This window comes from Pecten maximus, chromosome 10 (assembly GCF_902652985.1).
Source record: "Pecten maximus chromosome 10, xPecMax1.1, whole genome shotgun sequence".
Lineage (NCBI taxonomy): Eukaryota > Metazoa > Mollusca > Bivalvia > Pectinida > Pectinidae > Pecten > Pecten maximus.
Genome location: NC_047024.1, coordinates 5217982 through 5241401, shown reverse-complemented (window position 1 = coordinate 5241401; position 23420 = coordinate 5217982). Strand labels below are relative to the sequence as shown.

Below are 23420 nucleotides of genomic sequence, written 5' to 3'. Positions count from 1 at the left end.
ACATTAGACATTACACAGCCTGACATCAGACATTACACAGCCTGACATTAGACATTACACAGCCTGACATTAGACATTACACAGCCTGACATTAGACATTACACAGCCGGACATTAAACATTACACAGCCAGACATCAGACATTACACAGCCTGACATTAGACATTACACAGCTGGACATTAGACATTACAAAGTCGGACATTAGACATTACACAGTCAGACATTAGACATTACACAGCCTGACATTAGACATTACACAGCCTGACATCAGACATTACACAGCCGGACATTAGACATTACACAGCCGGACATTAGACATTACACAGCTGACATTAGACATTACACAGCCGGACATTAGACATTACACAGCCGGACATTAGACATTACACAGCCGGACATTAGACATTACACAGCCGGACATTAGACATTACACAGCCGGACATTAGACATTACACAGCCTGACATTAGACATTACACAGCTGGACATTAGACATTACACAGCCTGACATTAGACATTACACAGCCTGACATTAGACATTACACAGCCAGACATTAGACATTACACAGCCGGACATTAGACATTACACAGCCGGACATTAGACATTACACAGACATTAGACATTACACAGCCGGACATCAGACATTACACAGCCTGACATCAGACATTACACAGCCTGACATTAGACATTACACAGCCTGACATCAGACATTACACAGCCGGACATTAGACATTACACAGCCTGACATCAGACATTACACAGCCTGACATCAGACATTACACAGCCGGACATTAGACATTACACAACCTGACATCAGACATTACACAGCCTGACATTAGACATTACACAGCCGGACATTAGACATTACACAGCCTGACATTAGACATTACACAGCCGGACATTAGACATTACACAGCCTGACATTAGACATTACACAGCCTGACATTAGACATTACACAGCTGGACATCAGACATTACACAGCCTGACATTAGACATTACACAGCTGGACATCAGACATTACACAGCCGGACATTAGACATTACACAGCCGGACATCAGACATTACACAGCCGGACATCAGACATTACACAGTCGGACATTAGACATTACACAGCCTGACATTAGACATTACACAGTCGGACATTGGACATTACACAGCCTGACATTAGACATTACACAGCCGGACATTAGACATTACACAGCCGGATATTAGACATTACACAGCCGGACATTAGACATTACACAGTCAGACAATCGACATTACACAGCCGGACATTACACATTACACAGCCGGACATTAGACATTACACAGCCGAGCATTAGACATTACAAAGTCGGACATTGGACATTACACAGCCTGACATTAGACATTACACAGCCGGACATTAGACATTACACAGCCTGACATTAGACATTACACAGCCGGACATTAGACATTACACAGCCGGACATCAGACATTACACAGCCGGACATTAGATATTACACAGCCTGACATCAGACATTACACAGCCTGATATTAGACATTACACAGTCGGACATTAGACATTACACAGCCGGACATTAGACATTACACAGTCGGACATTAGACATTACACAACCTGACATTAGACATTACACAGCCGGACATTAGACAATACACAGCCGGACATCAGACATTACACAGCCGGACATCAGACATTACACAGCCGGACATTAGACATTACACAGCCGGACATTAGACATTACACAGCCTGACATTAGACATTACACAGTCGGACATTAGACATTACACAGCCGGACATTAGACATTACACAGCTGGACTTCAGACATTACACAGCCTGACATTAGACATTACACAGCCGGACATTAGACATTACACAGCTGCTAGAAAATCATTAGTTTTCTGTTATTCAATAAAACATTTTATAACTGCCTCATTGAAACTGCTGAATTTCTAATTATGCATTTTTCAGTTGTATGGTATACACTTGTATTATTTTAAAGGAAAAGTTGAACACTGGATACAAGATACTGGGTCATGACATAAGAACATAGGTCCACCTGGTTATGTGGGCCAGATGAAAGCTCTATACAAATGAATTAGAATTCCCAGCTGATGAGTTACACACCACATATTAAAAACTTTACAGACCTAGAGCACCTGATGCATGAATTTCTCGTAACTTCCTCTTCAGATCTCGACTGGTTTTCTTGTAATAGTATAGTTCCTTCTCCAGCTGTTGATACCTACATCATATAAAACAATGTGTAATTAAATCTACAATGTACAGTGTAAGTAATTCTACATTTCTGTATAATTTACAATGGTCTGTGTCCGTCCTATCGCCACTTACCCATTGATTTCTCTGTTTGCTAGTCTCTATGGCCATTCAGAGCCTAGGTATTACATCTTCTCTATTACCTACTCCCATACTATAACCATATTTATCCAGTGATAAGCTAAGAGATTAGCCACATATAAACTTTGACTTGAAGTAGAGGATGGACTTATTACAGGACAATGTAATAGCACTCATTAGCCTCATTAGCATTTTTCACTTAACACCAATAGACCTGGATGGGCTAATTACCAGGCATGGGGTTACTGTCGGACATGGGGTTACTGTCGGACATGGGGTTACTGTCGGACATGGGGTTACTGTCAGACATGGGGTAAATGCCGGACATGGGGTTACTGTTGGACACGGGTTTACTGTTGGACACAGGTTTACTGTCGGACTTGGGGTTAATGTCAGACATGGGGTTACTGTTGGACATGGGTTTACTGTCCGACATGGGGTTACTGTCGGACATGGGTTTACTGTCGGACATGGGTTTACTGTCTGACATGGGGTTACTGTCGGACATGGGTTTACTGTCGGATATGGGGTTAATGTCAGACATGGGGTTACTGTCGGACATGGGGTTACTGTCGGACATGGGGTTAATGTCAGACATGGGTTTACTGTCGGACATGGGTTTACTGTCTGACATGGGTTACTGTCGGACATGGGGTTACTGTAGGACATGGGGTTACTGTCGGACATGGGTTACTGTCGGACATGGGGTTACTGTCGGACATGGGGTTACTGTCAGACATGGGTTTGCTGTCTGACATGGGTTTACTGTCGGACATGGGGTTACTGTCTGACATGGGTTACTGTCTGACATGGGGTTTACTGTCAGACATGGGTTACTGTCTGACATGGGGTTACTGTAGGACATGGGGTTACTGTCTGACATGGGTTTACTGTCAGACATGGGTTTACTGTCGGACATGGGGTTACTGTCAGACATGGGTTTACTGTCGGACATGGGGTTACTGTCTGACATGGGTTACTGTCGGACATGGGTTTACTGTTGGACATGGGGTTACCGATGGACATGGGTTTACTGTTGGACATGGGGTTACTGCCGGACATGGGGTTACTGTCGGACATGGGGTTACTATCAGAAATGGGGTTTCTGTCGGACATGGGGTTACTGTCGGACATGGGGCTACTGTCGGACATGGGGTTACTGTCGGACATGGGGTAAATGCCGGACATGGGTTTACTGTCGGAAATGGGGTTACTGTCGGACATGGGTTTACTGTCGGACATGGGGTTACTGTCGGACATGGGTTTACTGTCGGACATGGGGTTACTGTCGGACATGGGGTTACTGTCGGACATGGGGCTACTGTCGGACATGGGGTTACTGTCGGACATGGGGTTACTGTCGGACATGGGTTACTGTCGGACATGGGGTTACTGTCGGACATGGGGTTACTGCCGGACATGGGGTTACTGTCGGACATGGGGTTACTATCAGAAATGGGGTTTCTGTCGGACATGGGTTACTGTCGGACATGGGGTTACTGTCGGACATGGGGTTACTGTCAGACATGGGGTTAATGTCAGACATGGGGTTACTATCAGACATGGGGTTAATGTCGGACATGGGGTTACTGTCTGACATGGGTTTACTGTCGGACATGGGTTTACTGTCGGACATGGGTTTACTGTCTGACATGGGGTTACTGTCGGACATGGGTTTACTGTTGGACATGGGGTTACTGTTGGACATGGGTTTACTGTTGGACATGGGGTTACTGCCGGACATGGGGTTACTGTCGGACATGGGGTTACTATCAGAAATGGGGTTTCTGTCGGACATGGGTTTACTGTCGGACATGGGGTTACTGTCGGACATGGGGCTACTGTCGGACATGGGGTTACTGTCGGACATGGGTTTACTGTCGGACATGGGGTTACTGTCGGACATGGGGTTACTGTCGGACATGGGGCTACTGTCGGACATGGGGTTACTGTCGGACATGGGGTTACTGTCGGACATGGGTTTACTGTCGGACATGGGGTTACTGCCGGACATGGGGTTACTGTCGGACATGGGGTTACTATCAGAAATGGGGTTTCTGTTGGACATGGGGTTAATGTCGGACATGGGTTTACTGTTGGACATGGGGTTAATGTTGGACATGGGGTTACTGTCGGACATGGGGTTACTGTCGGACATGGGGTTAATGTCGGACATGGGGTTACTGTCTGACATGGGGTTTACTGTCGGACATGGGGTTACTGTTGGACATGGGTTACTGTCGGACATGGTGTTACTGTTGGACATGGGGTTAATGTCGGACATGGGTTTACTGTTGGACATGGGGTTAATGTTGGACATGGGTTTACTGTCGGACATGGGTTTACTGTTGGACATGGGGTTAATGTCGGACATGGGTTTACTGTTGGACATGGGGTTAATGTTGGACATGGGGTTACTGTCGGACATGGGGTTACTGTCGGACATGGGGTTACTGTCGGACATGGGGTTACTGTCTGACATGGGGTTACTGTCGGACATGGGGTTAATGTCAGACATGGGTTTACTGTCGGACATGGGTTTACTGTCAGACATGGGTTTACTGTCGGACATGGGGTTACTGTCGGACATGGGGTTACTGTCTGACATGGGGTTACTGTCAGACATGGGGTTACTGTCGGACATGGGGTTACTGTCAGACATGGGGTTACTGTCAGACATGGGGTTACTGTCTGACATGGTGTTACTGTCGGACATGGGGTTTACTGTCGGACTTACTTTGCTTCTAAGTTATCAGACTGATGTCCACTGCCTGACCCGCCCATCTCTGTGATCTGCCTCATCAGTAACTGTATCTTCTGTTCGTATTCCTTCTGTTGTTTGGTCAGTCGTCGATCGATATCTACCTGTGACCTCTGTAGGGAAGACTCCAACTCACGGATCAGTCTCTCCTGTTCGTCTATCTTCACCTGGTGAACAGAAAGTCAGGTTATCAATCATTTTCCTTTATACATGATGTATTGTTACACCCGATATGTACATTTGTACTAAAGACCCTACTCATATAAATCAGATAGGTCTTTTAAAATTTTGTACATTTTACTTTCCTTAAATTAAATTCCTGAATTTTTGTTAAAATTAAAATCTTTGTTCCAGTAAAAAGGTTTTCGAAAGATCACAAGTGGAAAGAAGGAATACATGTATATATCCTGTATTACCATTACACAAAATAAAATTAACTAATGTTGAAGTGTGTATCCCTTCTTAGCCCTGTACAAATATGAACTAGTCAATGTCGTAAATTAAATTCCTGAATTTTTGTTAAAATTAAAATCTTTGTTCCAGTAAAAAGGTTTTCGAAAGATCACAAGTGGAAAGAAGGAATACATGTATATATCCTGTATTACCATTACACAAAATAAAATTAACTAATGTTGAAGTGTGTATCCCTTCTTAGCCCTGTACAAATATGAACTAGTCAATGTCGAAATGTATCCTGTCTTACATTGTACAATATATCATGGACTAGTCACTATCCTGTCTTACCTTGTACAATATAATATAGACTAGTCACTATCGTGTCTTACCCTGTACAATATATCATGGACTAGTCACTATCCTGTCTTACCCTGTACAATATAACATGGACTAGTCACTATCCTGCCTTATCCTGTACAATATAACATGGACTAGTAACTATCCTGCCTTACCCTGTACAACATAACATGGACTAGTCACTATCCTGCCTTACCCTGTACAATATAACATGGATTAGTCACTATCCTGCCTTACCCTGTACAATATAACATGGACTAGTCAATATCCTGTTTTACCCTGTACAATATAACATGGACTAGTCAATATCCTGTTTTACCCTGTACAATATAATATAGACAAGTCACTATCCTGTCTTACCCTGTACAATATAACATGGACTAGTCAATATCCTGTTTTACCCTGTACAATATAACATGGACTAGTCACTATCCTGTCTTACCCTGTACAATATAACATGGACTAGTCACTATCCTGTCTTACCTGGTACAATATAACATGGACTAGTCACTATCCTGTTTTACCCTGTACAATATAACATGGACTAGTCACTATCCTGTCTGACCTTGTACAATATAACATGGACTTGTCACTATCCTGTCTTACCCTGTAAAATATAACATGGACTAGTCAATATCCTGTTTTACCCTGTACAATATAACATCGACTAGTCACTATCCTGTCTTACCCTGTACAATATAACATGGACTAGTCACTATCCTGTCTTACCCTGTACAATATAACATGGACTAGTCACTATCCTGTCTTACCCTGTACAATATAACATGGACTAGTCACTATCCTGTCTTACCTTGTACAATATAATATAGACTAGTCACTATCCTGCCTTACCCTGTACAATATAACATGGACTAGTCCCTATCCTGTCTTACCCTGTACAATATAACATGGACTAGTCCCTATCCTGTCTTACCCTGTACACTATAACATTGACTATATATAGCTAGGCACTACTGAAATAGTATACACATACTTCCTGTTCGCTGTTGTGAAGGTTTATTTTGCGTTCTGTTTCCCTCAGTGAGATGACCTTGTCAAAGTAGCGTGACAGAAGAGTCCTTGTCTCGGTTGTTGACAGGGAGTTCAGACGATTTATCATATTGTCTTCACTCTACAAAAATAAATATGAAACATCCATGACAGTCTCTTTACAAACCTGTTTACCTAAACTTCCTAAAACTTCCTCAGCATTTAGATGACAACACATTGTCCAAGCTGTTCTATTTTCTGTACCTGTGATAACATCTGTGAATGTCGGATCTCCAGTTGTCGACTGTTGATATTCTCATTTTTATAATCTATGGCAGCATCCAAGGCATCGATTGCCTCATCCAGCTCGATCATTCTACAACATAACGTAGGGGAGTTAGCTCAATCATTCTATAACATAAAGGTAGGGGAGTTAGCTTGATCATTCTACAACATAAAGGTAGGGGAGTTAGCTTGATCATTCTACAACATAAAGGTAGGGGAGTTAGCTTGATCATTCTACAACATAAAGGTAGGGGAGTTAGCTCGATCATTCTACAACATAAAGGTAGGGGAGTTAGCTCGATCATTCTATAACATAAGGTAGGGGAGATAGCTCGATCATTCTATAACATAAGGTAAGGGAGTTAGCTCGATCATTCTATAACATAAAGGTAGGGGAGTTAGCTCGATCATTCTATAACATAAGGTAGGGGAGTTAGCTCGATCATTCTATAACATAAAGGTAGGGGAGTTAGCTCGATCATTCTATAATATAAGGTAGGGGAGTTAGCTTGATCATTCTAAAGTACAAAGTAAAGGAACCAATCTAGATAACTTCACAAACCAAACAAGCAGATCACTACAAACTTTCAATATTTATCAGTCTGGATTTGATGTTAGTCATTTGCAATGTCTTACTCAATATAAAACAAATTAATCTGTATTATTTATAAAGCTTTCTTAAATTCCTTTATAGTTTGTATTAATACAAATGTTGTTGATGATGCTATATGAATTTGATTGAGTTAATTAAGCTGTCCATTACTATTAACGACTCTGCTTTAACCACATAAACCAAGAATGTAAGTATGTTTATATAGTAACAGTATCCTACTGATGGAAGATTTTCACAAGTTGAGATCAAATAAATCTGGGACGAGACGCAGTATTGGTCTAACTATCATTACCAACCTTCTCTCCTCAGGACCTGACAAAATCCGACCATCCTGGAGTTTTTTCTCCAGTACAAGCCGCTGTTTGTTGAGTTTCTCCCGACTGTCGGACAATGTCTGGATCTCGTCCTTGACTTGTGCCTGATGTTCCTCCGGAGTTTGTGCCAGTTCCTTACTTTTTTCCTCTAATTTTTTGTCCACAGAATTCAGTTTCGTTGACACAGTTAGGATATTCTACCAACATCAACAGTAAATGAGCATTGTGACCGGACAACATTTGAAATTATACACTGTAAAATAGGGGTGACTGATTTAGTTATGTCAGTGTTCACAGATCAAAACAATATAGATATATATCAGAAACCAAACGACACAATAAGTAAACCAATTTGACAAGTAGCTGATTTAATTGTGGAATGAAGTGACAAAGGGAGACTACCTTGTTGATAACTTGACTGGATCGTAATCTTTTCATCTCCAATTCACTTTTCTCAGCCAGCATATACTCCTTCTTGCTAATGATGGCCTCCCTTTTCTTCAGCTCCTGTTTGGTAGACAGAACACAAACATTACATCAGTATGATCATCAAACTTAGAATTCACAGTCTCATTTTGGCAATATCAACCTAGTATGATTTAACACTGTGTACTAGTGAGCTGAGAGTACTATTATAATAATAACATTTATACAGCTTGATCCCTTACCTACTGTACAGCCTCCATCTGATCTAGTATGACTTATCACTGTGTACTAGTGAGCTGAGAGCACTATTACTGTACAGCCTCCATCTGACCTAGTATGATTTAACACTGTGTACTAGTGAGCTGAGAGTACTATTACTGTACAGCCTCCATCTGATCTAGTATGATTTAACACTGTGTACTAGTGAGCTGAGAGTACTTTTATAATAATAACATTTATACAGGTTGATCCCTTAATACCTACTGTACAGCCTCCATCTGATCTAGTATTATTTTACACTGTGTAATAGTGAACTGAGGATACTATAATATTTTGTTGATCCCTTACCTACTGTAGAGCCTCCAGCTGATCTAGTATGATTTAACACTGTAAAAGTGAACTGAGGATACTCAGGGCTTTTTCTCACTTGTTTGGGATGGGGCCTTTTCGTCTCATTTTGGGAAGAAAATTAGTGAATTGGGAAAGATTTTTCAGGTGTAAACTGCAAATTTTGGGAATTTGGCTTAAATATGAAATAATTTTAATTGGGAATGGGGCCCATTAACGGCCCCAAAAAGTCCTCAGAAAAAGCCCTGATACTATAATATTTTGTTGATCCCTTACCTACTGTAGAGCCTCCAGCTGATCTAGTATGATTTAACACTGTAAAAGTGAACTGAGGATACTCAGGGCTTTTTCTCACTTGTTTGGGATGGGGCCTTTTCGTCTCATTTTGGGAAGAAAATTAGTGAATTGGGAAAGATTTTTCAGGTGTAAACTGCAAATTTTGGGAATTTGGCTTAAATATGAAATAATTTTAATTGGGAATGGGGCCCATTAACGGCCCCAAAAAGTCCTCAGAAAAAGCCCTGATACTATAATATTTTGTTGATCCCTTACCTACTGTACAGCCTCCATCTGATCTAGTATGATTTATCACTGTGTAATAGCAAAGCGAGGATACTATAATATTTTGTTGATACCTTACCTCCTCTAGAGCCTCCATCTGATCTAGTATGATTTAACACTCTGTAATAGCAAACCGAGGATACTATAATATTTTGTTGATCCCTTACCTCCTGTAGAACCTCCATCTGATCTAGTATGATTTAACACTGTGTAATAGTTTACTGAGGATACTATAATATTTTGTTGATCCCTTACCTCCTGTACAGCCTCCATCTGATCTAGTATGATTTAACACTGTGTACTAGTGAGCTGTAGAGCCTCCATCTGATCTAGTATGATTTAACACTGTGTACTAGTGAGCTGTAGAGCCTCCATCTGATCTAGTATGATTTAACACTGTGTAATAGTGAGCTGTAGAGCCTCCATCAGATCTGGTATGATTTATCACTGTGTAATAGTTAACTGAGGATAATAAAACATTTTGTTGATCCCTTACCTCCTCTAGAGCCTCCATCTGATCTAGTATGATTTATCACTGTGTAATAGTGAGCTGAGAGTACTATGATAACATTTATACAGGTCGATCCCTTACCTCCAATAGAGCCTCCATCTGATCTAGTATGATTTAACACTCTGTAATAGTTAACTGAGGATACTATAATATTTTGTTGACCCCTTACCTCCTCTAGAGCCTCCATCTGATCTAGTATGATTTAACACTCTGTAATAGTTAACTGAGGATACTATAATATTTTGTTGACCCCTTACCTCCTGTAGAGCCTCCATCTGATCTAGTATGATTTAACACTCTGTAATAGTTAACTGAGGATACTATAATATTTTGTTGACCCCTTACCTCCTCTAGAGCCTCCATCTGATCTAGTATGATTTAACACTCTGTAATAGCTAACTGAGGATACTATAATATTTGTTGATCCCTTACCTCCTGTAGAACCTCCATCTGACGTCTCTGTTCCACAACCTTCTCCACCTCATTATCAAGCCATCGCTTCTGTTCCTCAATCTTGTCATGGTCTTCACTGCAACCCAATCACAGCCAAGCTTGAGAAGTCTACATTTCATATACTCAAGGATCTAAGAATTCATCACCTCATCTTTCTAATTGTGAAGGAATATTCATCTAGCTTCTTTATTTTGCACTATTGCTAGATAGGGTAAATTCAATAAAGAATTACTAATGATAACTATCTATAGTAAGCAGTAGACATTTTAACACCAGGTGAATCTGTTTTAAAAACAGAGAATGGCGATATGCTGAAAGTACCTGATTGGTAATGATTGTTATAATGGTTCATCAAAGGAACCACCGGGAACAATTGTGTACTTATATCTGAAATAATGATTACTAATGGTTCATCAAAGGAACCATCAGGAACAATTGTACTTATATATGAAATAGTGATTACTAATGGTTCATCAAAAGAACCACCGGGAACAATTGTGTACTTATATATGAAATAATGATTACTAATGGTTCATCAAAAGAACCACCGGGAACAATTGTGTACTTATATCTGAAATAATGATTACTAATGGTTCATCAAAGGAACCATCAGGAACAATAGTACTTATATATGAAATAGTGATTACTAATGGTTCATCAAAGGAACCACTGGGAACAATTGTACTTATATATGAAATAATGATTACTAATGGTTCATCAAAGGAACCACCGGGAACAATTGTGTACTTACATATGAAATAATGATTACTAATGGTTCATCAAAGGAACCACCGGGAACAATTGTGTACTTACATATGAAATAATGATTACTAATGGTTCATCAAAGGAACCACCGGGAACAATTGTGTACTTACATATGAAATAATGATTACTAATGGTTCATCAAAGGAACCACCGGGAACAATTGTGTACTTGCATATGAAATAATGATTACTAATGGTTCATCAAAGGAACCACCGGGAACAATTGTGTACTTATATATGAAATAATGATTACTAATGGTTCATCAAAGGAACCACCGGGAACAATTGTGTACTTACATATGAAATAATGATTACTAATGGTTCATCAAAGGAACCACCGGGAACAATTGTGTACTTACATATGAAATAATGATTACTAATGGTTCATCAAAGGAACCACCGGGAACAATTGTGTACTTATATCTGAAATAATGATTACTTACATATTGATGGGAGGAAGGGAGCCACTTCTCAACTTTCTCTGAGCAGCTGCTATCTCTTCATTTTTACGTTTTAGAATTTTTTGTTGTTGCTCATTCTTTAACTGCAATTCTTTCACTCTATGAACTTCTTTCTGCATATCTCTCTAAAATAACAACAAAAATACAGTTAGATTGTCATGCATAATGCAGTATCAACCAAACAGGTATTATCTTTTAAATAATTTACATTGTATATAAAAAGTAAATGCCATATCTTCAATCAAGAAAAATTTAACATGATATATTACAATCCCAATATACACAAACTTGGTTTGCATAACAGAACATACCTGTATTTCCTTCTCCTGTTTCACACAGACATACCGGTGTCAGGTATACATATATGGTGTAAATATAAAACCATTCAATATTCACAATCTTTATTTCAAAGATATCATTAAAAAGAATTCCTATTTTGGTTGGGAGTTCTAAACTTTAGATGGAAAACAACACATGAATGTTACTAATTCAGCTCAGTGTTAATGATAGGACTGCACCAACAACAATACACACCTGTTGGTAGAAATCAAACCTTACGAGATTAGTTTGTTTACCGATGACATATTGATAGAAGTCAAGCCTTACAAGATTACAGTTTGTTTACCGATGACATGTTGATAGAAATCACGCCTTACAAGATTACAGTTTGTTTACCGATGACATATTGATAGAAATCAAACCTGACGAGATTACAGTTTGTTTACAGATGACATATTGATAGAAATCAAGCCTTACAAGATTACAGTTTGTTTACAGATGACATATTGATAGAAATCACGCCTTACAAGATTACAGTTTGTTTAACGATGACATGTTGATAGAAATCAAACCTTATGAGATTACAGTTTGTTTACTGATGACATGTTGATAGAAATCACGCCTTACAAGATTACAGTTTGTTTACCGATGACATGTTGATAGAAATCACGCCTTACGAGATTACAGTCTGTTTATTGATGACATGTTGATGGTGAAGCTGTTTATATGAAACCTGCCCCGATGTTAGCAGTGAACCAGACTTCAAAAAATCCAAATGTATTAAACACTTAGAGACATGTTAGCAGACAAGGTAACAAGAGGGTGACAACAAGCATCAGGGTGACACAGATGCAGATATAAACATACCTCAAGGTTCAACCCCGTCACCTTTAAAATATGTAACGTTGCCACTCTCTTATTCATTACAATGAAAATCAGCACAGCTAATATTTTTCAGTATTTAATCAAGAAAACGTTACCATAGCTAAATTATCAGTTCTTTCTAAGGAATTCAAAGAAGCTCAGTATATTGAAATATCACTGAAGAGCCACAGAAAAGTCTAGAAAAACAGACCTCCAATTTGCTCTTCCTTTCTGTTTCCTCCTTCAGACGTTTATTCAAAGTTTCTTGTTGCTGTTTCATTCTGTCTACATTCAGCTCCAGGTCCTGGATCCTGTTTATAGAAAGTCACACAATATTACTAGTATGTTATTACAGGAGTCCATAAAAACCGGGTTAATTTCCCAACTGTCATAAAATTTGAACTCCAACATGAATTCCAGTATATGTAGGAGCTTAAGCTTCTTTACATTTGGTATAATGTTCCTAGAATTTATTTTGGAACAAAGCATTTCATGTCTTTGTTTCATGTTCTAAACATCATGTTATGGTAAGATGTGTTCAAATTTCCCTATTAGTATGGTACTGTAGTCTAGATGGCATTGTATTTACAGACAGAATCCTATTACAGGTACAACAGACACAGGTCGAGGTATCCCACAAGTTCTTACTTTTTATCATTCTGCAATGTAAAGTTGGCGATTTTCTCCGTGTCTTTCTGTCGTTTGTGGAGTGTTGTTATTCTAGCTTTAGCACTTTCTATTTTCTTCCTGTATTCACTGCAATAAAGTATACCACCAACAATGATTACTAAAGTTACTTTAGATCATTCTAGGTTTTCTCAGATATCTTTGCAAAATCGTCATGTTGTTACAAATCATGCATAAATACCAAAATTTGTTATTTACATCAGAGTGAACATTCCTTACAAATCTTACTTGGTTAAAATTATAGCTGAATAAAGCATTTCATTTTCACAATTTCATAATTGACAACTTCATCCATTGCAGATATCATTAAAGATCAGTTTCTTCAGAACAGGCCAAAGTTTAACAATTGGTTAATAAAGAAAGCATAGTGAGTGTTTTGTATTGTCATTTTCTGTATTCTTGAAGTTGTCTTAGTTCACAAAAATGGCCAGAGCTTGATATTTTGCTACACTCTTGAATTGTGGTAGAGTTCTTATTAAAATAAACTGATATATATTGATTCATTGGATATTATAGGACAGAGAACACTACATACGACTGTAATCTTTGTTTTTCTGAGGATTCCTGTTGACCTTTGACCTCAATATCTGACAGAACTTTCTGGGTTTCTGCTAGGTCACTTTTCACTTTTTCCTTTTCCTGAAATACAACAGATCTAGAGGTAAAAGATGGTAAAAGTTTTAGCTTTAACTAATAGCAAAGCTGGTCCCTAAATGTGTACTTTCATATTAAAATTGATACAACAATGGGTTAAAATCGATACAACAATAGATTAAAGCCTCATTTATTACAGTCTCAGCAGTTGTATAATGTAACACAGATCTAGTGGGGAAATATAAAATAAAAATAAAGAATCTTTACTAGAAAAGTTTGTCAAATATTAATTTAATATCCCCAACTCCCACATAGGGATTTATAAATAGGCATCATTAGAGTGGTGAACTCCTTAGAAAATTCTTGAAATGAGAAATAAATCATGAACATAAAACTACTTGAGGTTCTGATCATATTCATACAAACCAAGATTTATATAGATGGTGACTGATGGACAGACACACTGGTTTATCCCTACAGATGGTGACAGATGGACAGACACCCTGGTTTATCCCTACAGATGGTGACAGATGGACAGACACCCTGGTTTATCCTTACAGATGGTGACTAATGGACAGACACCCTGGTTTATCCCTACAGATGGTGACTAATGGACAGACACCCTGGTTTATCCTTACAGATGATGACAGATGGACAGACACCCTGGTGTATCACTACAGACAGTGACTAATGGACAGCCACCCTGGTTTATCCCTACATCTGGACAGACACCCTGGTTTATCCCTACAGATGATGACAGATGGACAGACACCATGGTTTATCACTATAGACGGTGACTGATGGACAGACACCCTGGTTTATCCCTACAGATGGTGCCTGATGGACAGACACCATGGTTTTTCCCTACAGATGATGACAGATGGACAGACACCCTGGTGTATCACTACAGACAGTGACTAATGGACAGACACCCTGGTTTATCCCTACATCTGGACAGACACCCTGGTTTATCCCTACAGATGATGACAGATGGACAGACACCATGGTTTATCACTACAGACGGTGACTGATGGACAGACACCCTGGTTTATCCCTACAGATGGTGACTGATGGACAGACACTATGGTTTATCCCTACAGATGGTGACAGATGGACAGACACCATGGTTTATCCCTACAGATGGTGACAGATGGACAGACACCCTGGTTTATCCCTACAGATGGTAACTGATGGACAGACACCTTGTTTTATCCTTACAGATGGTGACAGATGGACAGACACCCTGGTTTATCCCTACAGATGGTGACTGATGGACAGACACCCTGGTTTATCCCTACATTGGTGACTGATGGACAGACACCCTGGTTTATCACTATAGATGGTGACTGATGGACAGACACCATGGTTTATCCCTACAGATGGTGACTGATGGACAGACACCCTGGTTTATCACTATAGATGCTGACTGATGGACAGACACCATGGTTTATCCCTACAGATGGTGACTGATAGACAGACACCCTGGTTTATCCCTACAGATGGTGACTGATTGACAGACACCATGGTTTATCACTATAGATGGTGACTGATGGACAGACACCATGGTTTATCCCTACAGATGGTGACTGATGGACAGACACCCTGGTTTATCCCTATAGATGGACAGACACCATGGTTTATCCCTACAGATGGTGACAGATGGACAGACACCCTGGTTTATCTCTACAGATGGTGACAGATGGACAGACACCATGGTTTATCTCTACAGATGGTGACAGATGGACAGACACCATGGTTTATCTCTACAGATGGTGACAGATGGACAGACACCCTGGTTTATCTCTACAGATGGTGACAGATGGACAGACACTATGGTTTATCCCTACAGATGGTGACAGATGGACAGACACCATGGTTTATCCCTACAGATGGTAACTGATGGACAGACACTATGGTTTATCCCTACAGATGGTGACAGATGGACAGACACCCTGGTTTATCCTTACAGATGGTGACTGATGGACAGACACCCTGGTTTATCACTACAGATGGTGACTGATGGACAGACACCCTGGTTTATCGCTATAGATGGACAGACACCATGGTTTATCCCTACAGATGGTGACAGATGGACAGACACCATGGTTTATCCCTACAGATGGTGACAGATGGACAGACACGATGGTTTATCCCTACAGATGGTGACAGATGGACAGACACCATGGTTTATCCCTACAGATGGTGACTGATGGACAGACACCCTGGTTTATCCCTATAGATGGACAGACACCATGGTTTATCCCTACAGATGGTGACAGATGGACAGACACCCTGGTTTATCTCTACAGATGGTGACAGATGGACAGACACCATGGTTTATCCCTACAGATGGTGACAGATGGACAGACACCATGGTTTATCCCTACAGATGGTGACAGATGGACAGACACCATGGTTTATCCCTACAGATGGTGACAGATGGACAGACACCATGGTTTATCCCTACAGATGGTGACAGATGGACAGACACCATGGTTTATCCCTACAGATGGTGACTGATGGACAGACACCCTGGTTTATCACTATAGATGGTGTCTGATGGACAGACACCATGGTTTATCCCTACAGATGGTGACAGATGGACAGACACCATGGTTTATCCCTACAGATGGTGACTGATGGACAGACACCCTGGTTTATCTCTACAGATGGTGACAGATGGACAGACACCTTGTTTTATCCCTACAGATGGTGACAGATGGACAGACACCCTGTTTTATCCCTACAAATGGTGACAGATGGACAGACACCATGGTTTATCCCTACAGATGGTGACAGATGGACAGACACCCTGGTTTATCTCTACAGATGGTGACAGATGGACAGACACCCTGGTTTATCTCTACAGATGGTGACAGATGGACAGACACCTGGTTTATCCCTACAGATGGTGACTGATGGACAGACACCCTGGTTTATCTCTACAGATGGTGACAGATGGACAGACACCCTGGTTTATCTCTACAGATGGTGACTGATGTACAGACACCTTGTTTTATCCCTACAGATGGTGACAGATGGACAGACACCCTGTTTTATCCCTACAGATGGTGACTGATGGTTTATCCCCTAACTTCATTGTGAGGAGTACAAATAATGGAAACAAAACAGTGATATTCATGCAAACCTTTTCTAAAGCTCTAATTTTTTCAGCATATTGTTTATTCATGCTCTCAGAGTCCTTTCCTGTCTTCACGAGTTCTCTTATCAGCTGTTCCTTCATCCTTTGAATGAGAAAACATATCATCAGTTAATATGCTCTTGTAGAGTCGATGAGTATATATTGACAAGCATGTAGGCTACCTAATCACAGTATTAATGTATCATATTACTAAATATTTTGTTGGTTGAGATGAGAAGAATTGTTTAATAATTCCTTAGTACTACCCCAAATGACAATGACAGACATGGCGACTAGAGATCATCGTGATCCGTCTGGTCAGATATAAAAACCTACTTAATGTTGATGGAGAGATCCCTCATTTTTTGCTGGGACTCGATCATCTTCAACTGTGACTCCTTGATCTGGCGCTGAGTGTTTGTACTTTTCCTTAAATCCTCGCTCTGTTTGAGAAAATCCAGGTCCCCAGCCGATGAAGACAAACTCGACCTTGCAGAATCTGACCACAGAACAAATTGTCAGGTAAAAAACTTATATATGACCAACAACAATATATTACATGTTTGGTTTTCATAACAGATACCAGCATGCAGAAACATATCAAGTCTTTTCTATACTTTGATACCATGGTAACATTAAGATTTATTTGTCCAACAAAACTTCACTTAACAATAGTCTTTCTAAGTCTGACATCAGGAATGTTGATACTATATATAATTAAGTTTGAAGTTAGAATGTGATTATTTACCTGGTCTGCCGAGTCTAACCTCAGGAATGTTGATACTATATATATAATTAAGTTTGAAGTTAGAATGTGATTATTTACCTGGTCTGCTGAATCTAACCTCAGGAATGTTGATACTATATATATAATTAAGTTTGAAGTTAGAATGTGATTATTTACCTGGTCTGCTGAATCTGATCTCAGGAATGTTGATACTATATATAATTAAGTTTGAAGTTAGAATGTGATTATTTACCTGGTCTGCTGAATCTAACCTCAGGAATGTTGATATACTATATATATAATTAAGTTTGAAGTTAGAATGTGATTATTTACCTGGTCTGCCGAGTCTAACCTCAGGAATGTTGATACTATATATATAATTAAGTTTGAAGTTAGAATGTGATTATTTACCTGGTCTGCTGAATCTGATCTCAGGAATGTTGATACTATATATATAATGAAGTTAGAAGTTAGAATGTGATTATTTACCTGGTCTGCCGAGTCTAACCTCAGGAATGTTGATATATTATATATATAATTAAGTTAGAAGTTAGAATGTGATTATTTACCTGGTCTGTCGAGTCTAACCTCAGGAATGTTGATACTATATATATAATTAAGTTTGAAGTTAGAATGTGATTATTTACCTGGTCTGCTGAATCTGATCTCAGGAATGTTGACACTGCTGGCATTGTTTTCCTTGTTTTCCTCGGTTTTCTTCTGCTTTCCCACCTTGAATGTCCCCCTCCTGGTGAGCCGTGACCCAGCCCTAAACAGTCATTTATATTCCAACAATTAAAGACTAAAAACTTAGGCATTTCCTTATTAGTCAAAAAACACATCATATTTGCTGTTTATCAGAGGGTCAAATCCACAAAGATAAATATGGTTTGAAATAATAAAAAAAAATCATCAAAACAATTTTATTCTGATTCTGTTTCATTTAAAATGGATGTCTACACAAGAAAAAGAAGATCAATGACAACAGAACCTCCAGTTACTACAAGACTACTCCACCTATTATTTTTTCTATCTCTATTCTTTTGTCTATCTCTATTCTTTTGTCTATCTCTATTCTTTTTTAACAAATACTCCACCTATTCTTTTTTTTAACAAACAGGTTACATACAAGCTGAAATAAATACGAAAAACCATTACATCAACTATCTGACAGACCATGATGATAATTTCCCACTCTGTCCGATATACATGTTTACATTTACGCACTACATGTTTACATTTACGCACACAGAGGCTGTTCTTGGGTTATCTTTCTCTTGCTCCTCGCCGAAGTCTGGGTGTAAGACCTCATCACTATCCTCCAGTCGGCTCACCAACAATTGACTCCGTGCCCGGAAACTCTTCATTACTCGCTCAAGTGTGAACAAGGCAGGGACTTGTCTTGATGTTTCTAGATGGAGGTCTGAGACCTGAGTTGGTCTGGAATAAACAATAAACCAATTAAATCACCTACATTTCTAACTCTAATTTATCTTTTTAAAATACCAATACTGTGCAGACTTTACAACATGACAGAGCAAATATGGTAAAATAAGATCAGATACTTTATTAACAGGAGGTATATGTCAATGCTGTTATACAATAAAAACATTTTTTTTTTATACAATCTATGAACTTCTGCTTCCTATAAGGGAGATAATCTAGCTTAACCAAGGTGACATCTGTCCAAGGCTTTCCATCATCTTACCTTTTTAAGATATTATAAGATAGCTATATACACACCCATAGCCTGTGGACTTACTGTATCTGGTCGCCGATGCACGTGGGCGGGGACCGACTTTGGCCGTCGACTGGACAAGGGAGCAGGCGGAGCACTGGCTGACACTGCATCATCGTCCAATATACTGCTCTCACTGAGGAAGGTATCCTGTGTATAGACAACAGTTGTTGTGATCACTTGTCAGGAATAACGAACTAGTGCCAGAATAATCAGTAACCATTTTTAATTGTTTTCCTGTACAGAAAAATAACTTTTAGAACAAATTTGACACAAACTTTCCTCACTTTATAATTCATTTTTTCCCCATATCACTAAAAAGGAACATAACAAATTCTTCCTTACATCAGCATACCTTTAATTTGAAGAATTTCACTTTAAGACAAACAATCACAAAACAGCATACTTCATTAGATTTTGAGTTAATCATTTAAAGTGTCCATTTGTTTTGCTATGAAAATCCTAAAAAGTTTCACAAGTGACATGTTTGCTTGGTAAAGAACATGAAATGAAGAGAGTAGAAACTTAAGGGGATATGATATATATAGTGTTTAGATAGAAAACTTGATATTAAATGATTTGTGATATTAAGTGATATCACAGTGGAATCCATTGAATAACAAAACTTGTGTTATAAGAGTGCAGCATACCTACTCAAGTAGCTTATGGTATATGAAGAAGGTAGCTGTAAGCAGAAGGAGACTTTGGTGTCCGTCGGTATCTATGTCTAAAAGACTAGCACTAAAGGGACCATCATAATCTACCAACTACACCAGAAGATGAAACTATAGTGACAGAAATATGTCATGTAGAAGCTTATTTTTTAGAATCTAGATAATTCAAATTTTCCTTCAAAATGCTGATATTTCAAAATCACAATATCAAATTTTTTAAGGTATCATTTAAAACAAATTCAGACCTGATAATCAGTTCATTACCTATCTAAATATTTTTCTATACTTGAACAAGAAGCAACATTTTGAAAATCAATCAGTACTGATGAGCTGTTACAGGGCCTGGTAGATAGGATGTCTATAATAGTCAAAAAAAAAAAAATTTGTGAAACTGTAACATACAATATTAAACAGTATAACCTGCCTAAACCAGTTATAAACGAGACAGAAATTATAGAGGTGTCTTTTTATAAGGGCTTGGTAGACATGACATGAGAATATGGAAAACAAGCATTCTGAGAGTATTGCTAAGCAATACATCACCAGTAGGGGACTAATAATTTGTGTATGCCTAACAAAACAGCGATTAAAAACTTTTAACAATTTGCAATTCATTATTTAGAAGATCTTTCCACTAAAAGTTGAATTAGAGAGAAAATTCTCATACTGAGAACATATCTGATTCCTCAACAGATTTTATTTATTTCCAAAAATACTTTTAAAATATTTTAATGAAAATAATGAACACTGCATTCTTTTTGACTGGTGAATTATCCTAAAATAGCCACCTCCAGTTGGGGGATATAACCATAACCCTACCTGTGGTATACCAAAATATCACAAGAAACTTTATCTCACGTTTTTGAATTTTGAAAAAACAATTGTTCAGGCCATTTTGATTCTCATCTAACAACAGAAATTGGGAACATGAATAAACCAGTTGTTTATACAAGAAGGATTTTCATCTGAGAGCAGAAAACAAGCAGAGGTTTCCACAATAGACAGGGTCTGGTTGTCACATCTATTTTTTTTACTACAACTATGATTTTACAGTTAAAATGCTAGAAACAAAATTCAAAAGCTGTATAAGTAGGAATCTGGATTAGACAGGGGTCAATTTAGTCAGATAATACTGTATGTAAAACGAACCAAGAGTATTTGTAAAAAGGTGCACAAAATGAGCATTTCATCCAGAAACATTCAATAAAACTAAATTACTTCGTAATTATAACTTTCCTAAATTACTTAGTTATAATAGTAATTATAACTTTCCTAGATTAGCTTGATCAATTTAACTTTATACAGTTTGATACAAACCAGGTACTATTAAGCAGAAAGTTAGTTGAAAAATTAATCTAAACTGTGAGAACTACATACTGTGATTACATAAATTGTTTACCTCTGTCTGAAAACAAAGCAAAAATAGAAGTAAAACTTATGTGATGTTAAGTTTGAAAATTTATGATGTTAATAACTTTATAATGGCTACTGATAGCAGTAAGCTTCCTAATTAAAAATTATTGATACAATCAAAAATAAAGAAGAGTTAGTGAAACTGAACTATTTAAACAAATTATTTTTGCAATCTTGATCTGACAATATTTAGAATGATACACTTTTAATTTTTCATATTAAAATAATACTGCATACAAAAGATTCATTAAACAAAGTTTATCACTGACTTATAAAATCTACAAATTAAGAAGAAGAAATTGTTCATGTTTAAACTAGATGAAAAATGAAGGGAAGACTTGTAAACAATGAATACATTGTTTTCAATGAAGACCTTTTTTAGAAAATATCTTTAAGATTAGTAACAGATGTACAAAAAACTACAAAGTTTTTTTAATCTTCCTTTGAGTGATCAAATCAGTTTTTAATCAATTCTACAGTAAAATGGTTCAGAGGTTGTACCGTCTTATTCCTGTACAAACAGTCCGGAGGTTTAACAAGTTAGTGGTTTGGCAGTCATTCTATTTCTGAGTAGATAAGGGAATAATTTTCTGTGTAAGCTACTGTATCAGTTTTACTGTGCCTGTCCTGTACCTTTAGAGCACGTTGGAGTTCCTCTATCTTCATCTGCTGCTCCAGTAATTGTTGCTGCTGCTGTTTGATCCGTTCATCTGCGTCTATCAGTGCCTGGTCGCGCTGCTCCAGGACAGTTTCCTGTCATATAAAAGTGTTGCTGTGTAGATTATAGAATATATAACTAAGGAAGTGTAGTGTAGAATATAAGTCTTTGAATTCAATTGATAGCACCTTGATTTCCTTGCCTCAGAGACTGTAAGTTTTTGAGGTACATTTTGTATTTTTTGACTTAGAAAATAGCATCTGGATCCAGTGTTTTGATAATTCTATTTCACTAGTTTCCAAATTGTCACCATCATCAGAATCTATAATATTACAGTGTGCAGTAATATTGAGTTTAGAACCTTTGATAGTGTACATTTATAATTGCAAAAATTTAGGGTTAATTTTGGTTAAAGGACCGATTTTGAATTGGAAATGTCGCCTCAAAATCCCTGTATTGTTATTTATCCTGTAGTTGGACTATTAGGTGTGTTGAATATAAACTACAGAGTCATACGTACAAACTCCTCCAGTCGATCCATCATCTGACTATGGTCTCTACTCTTCTCAGCAAAGATTTCCTCGTCACTCTTCAGGTCTTCCTTACACTATACAATTAAACAAATCAATAAACTGGGTTCTCACGACTCAAACACAAGGTTGGGTTGTGTGTCTTTGTATACACGAGACCGAGACAGAAGGGTCCTGCTGCCTTTCTATGTATATCTCCTTCTATGTAAGTCTGGCCTTTTCTATATTTCCCCTAATTAATGCCTTTCTATGTATATCTCCTATTTATAAACAACCAAACAATATGCTACAGTTTAATTAATGCTATTTATTAAC

General features: G+C 38.3%; 1 protein-coding gene across 1 annotated transcript in view; it reads right to left on the bottom strand.

The window, feature by feature from the left end:
* The window catches only part of LOC117335544 (kinesin-like protein KIF27), a 55294-nt gene that overhangs the window by 5054 nt on the left and 26820 nt on the right, over positions 1 to 23420 (bottom strand). The window contains 20 exon segments of the mRNA XM_033895614.1: positions 2133 to 2227; positions 5078 to 5268; positions 6849 to 6986; positions 7109 to 7220; positions 8039 to 8253; positions 8459 to 8563; positions 10554 to 10650; positions 11782 to 11924; positions 13154 to 13253; positions 13591 to 13698; positions 14165 to 14268; positions 17372 to 17468; positions 17702 to 17864; positions 18740 to 18861; positions 19341 to 19486; positions 19488 to 19532; positions 19855 to 19980; positions 21904 to 21909; positions 22551 to 22670; positions 23096 to 23182. Of these exon segments, the coding sequence (XP_033751505.1) occupies positions 2133 to 2227; positions 5078 to 5268; positions 6849 to 6986; positions 7109 to 7220; positions 8039 to 8253; positions 8459 to 8563; positions 10554 to 10650; positions 11782 to 11924; positions 13154 to 13253; positions 13591 to 13698; positions 14165 to 14268; positions 17372 to 17468; positions 17702 to 17864; positions 18740 to 18861; positions 19341 to 19486; positions 19488 to 19532; positions 19855 to 19980; positions 21904 to 21909; positions 22551 to 22670; positions 23096 to 23182 (2320 nt within the window).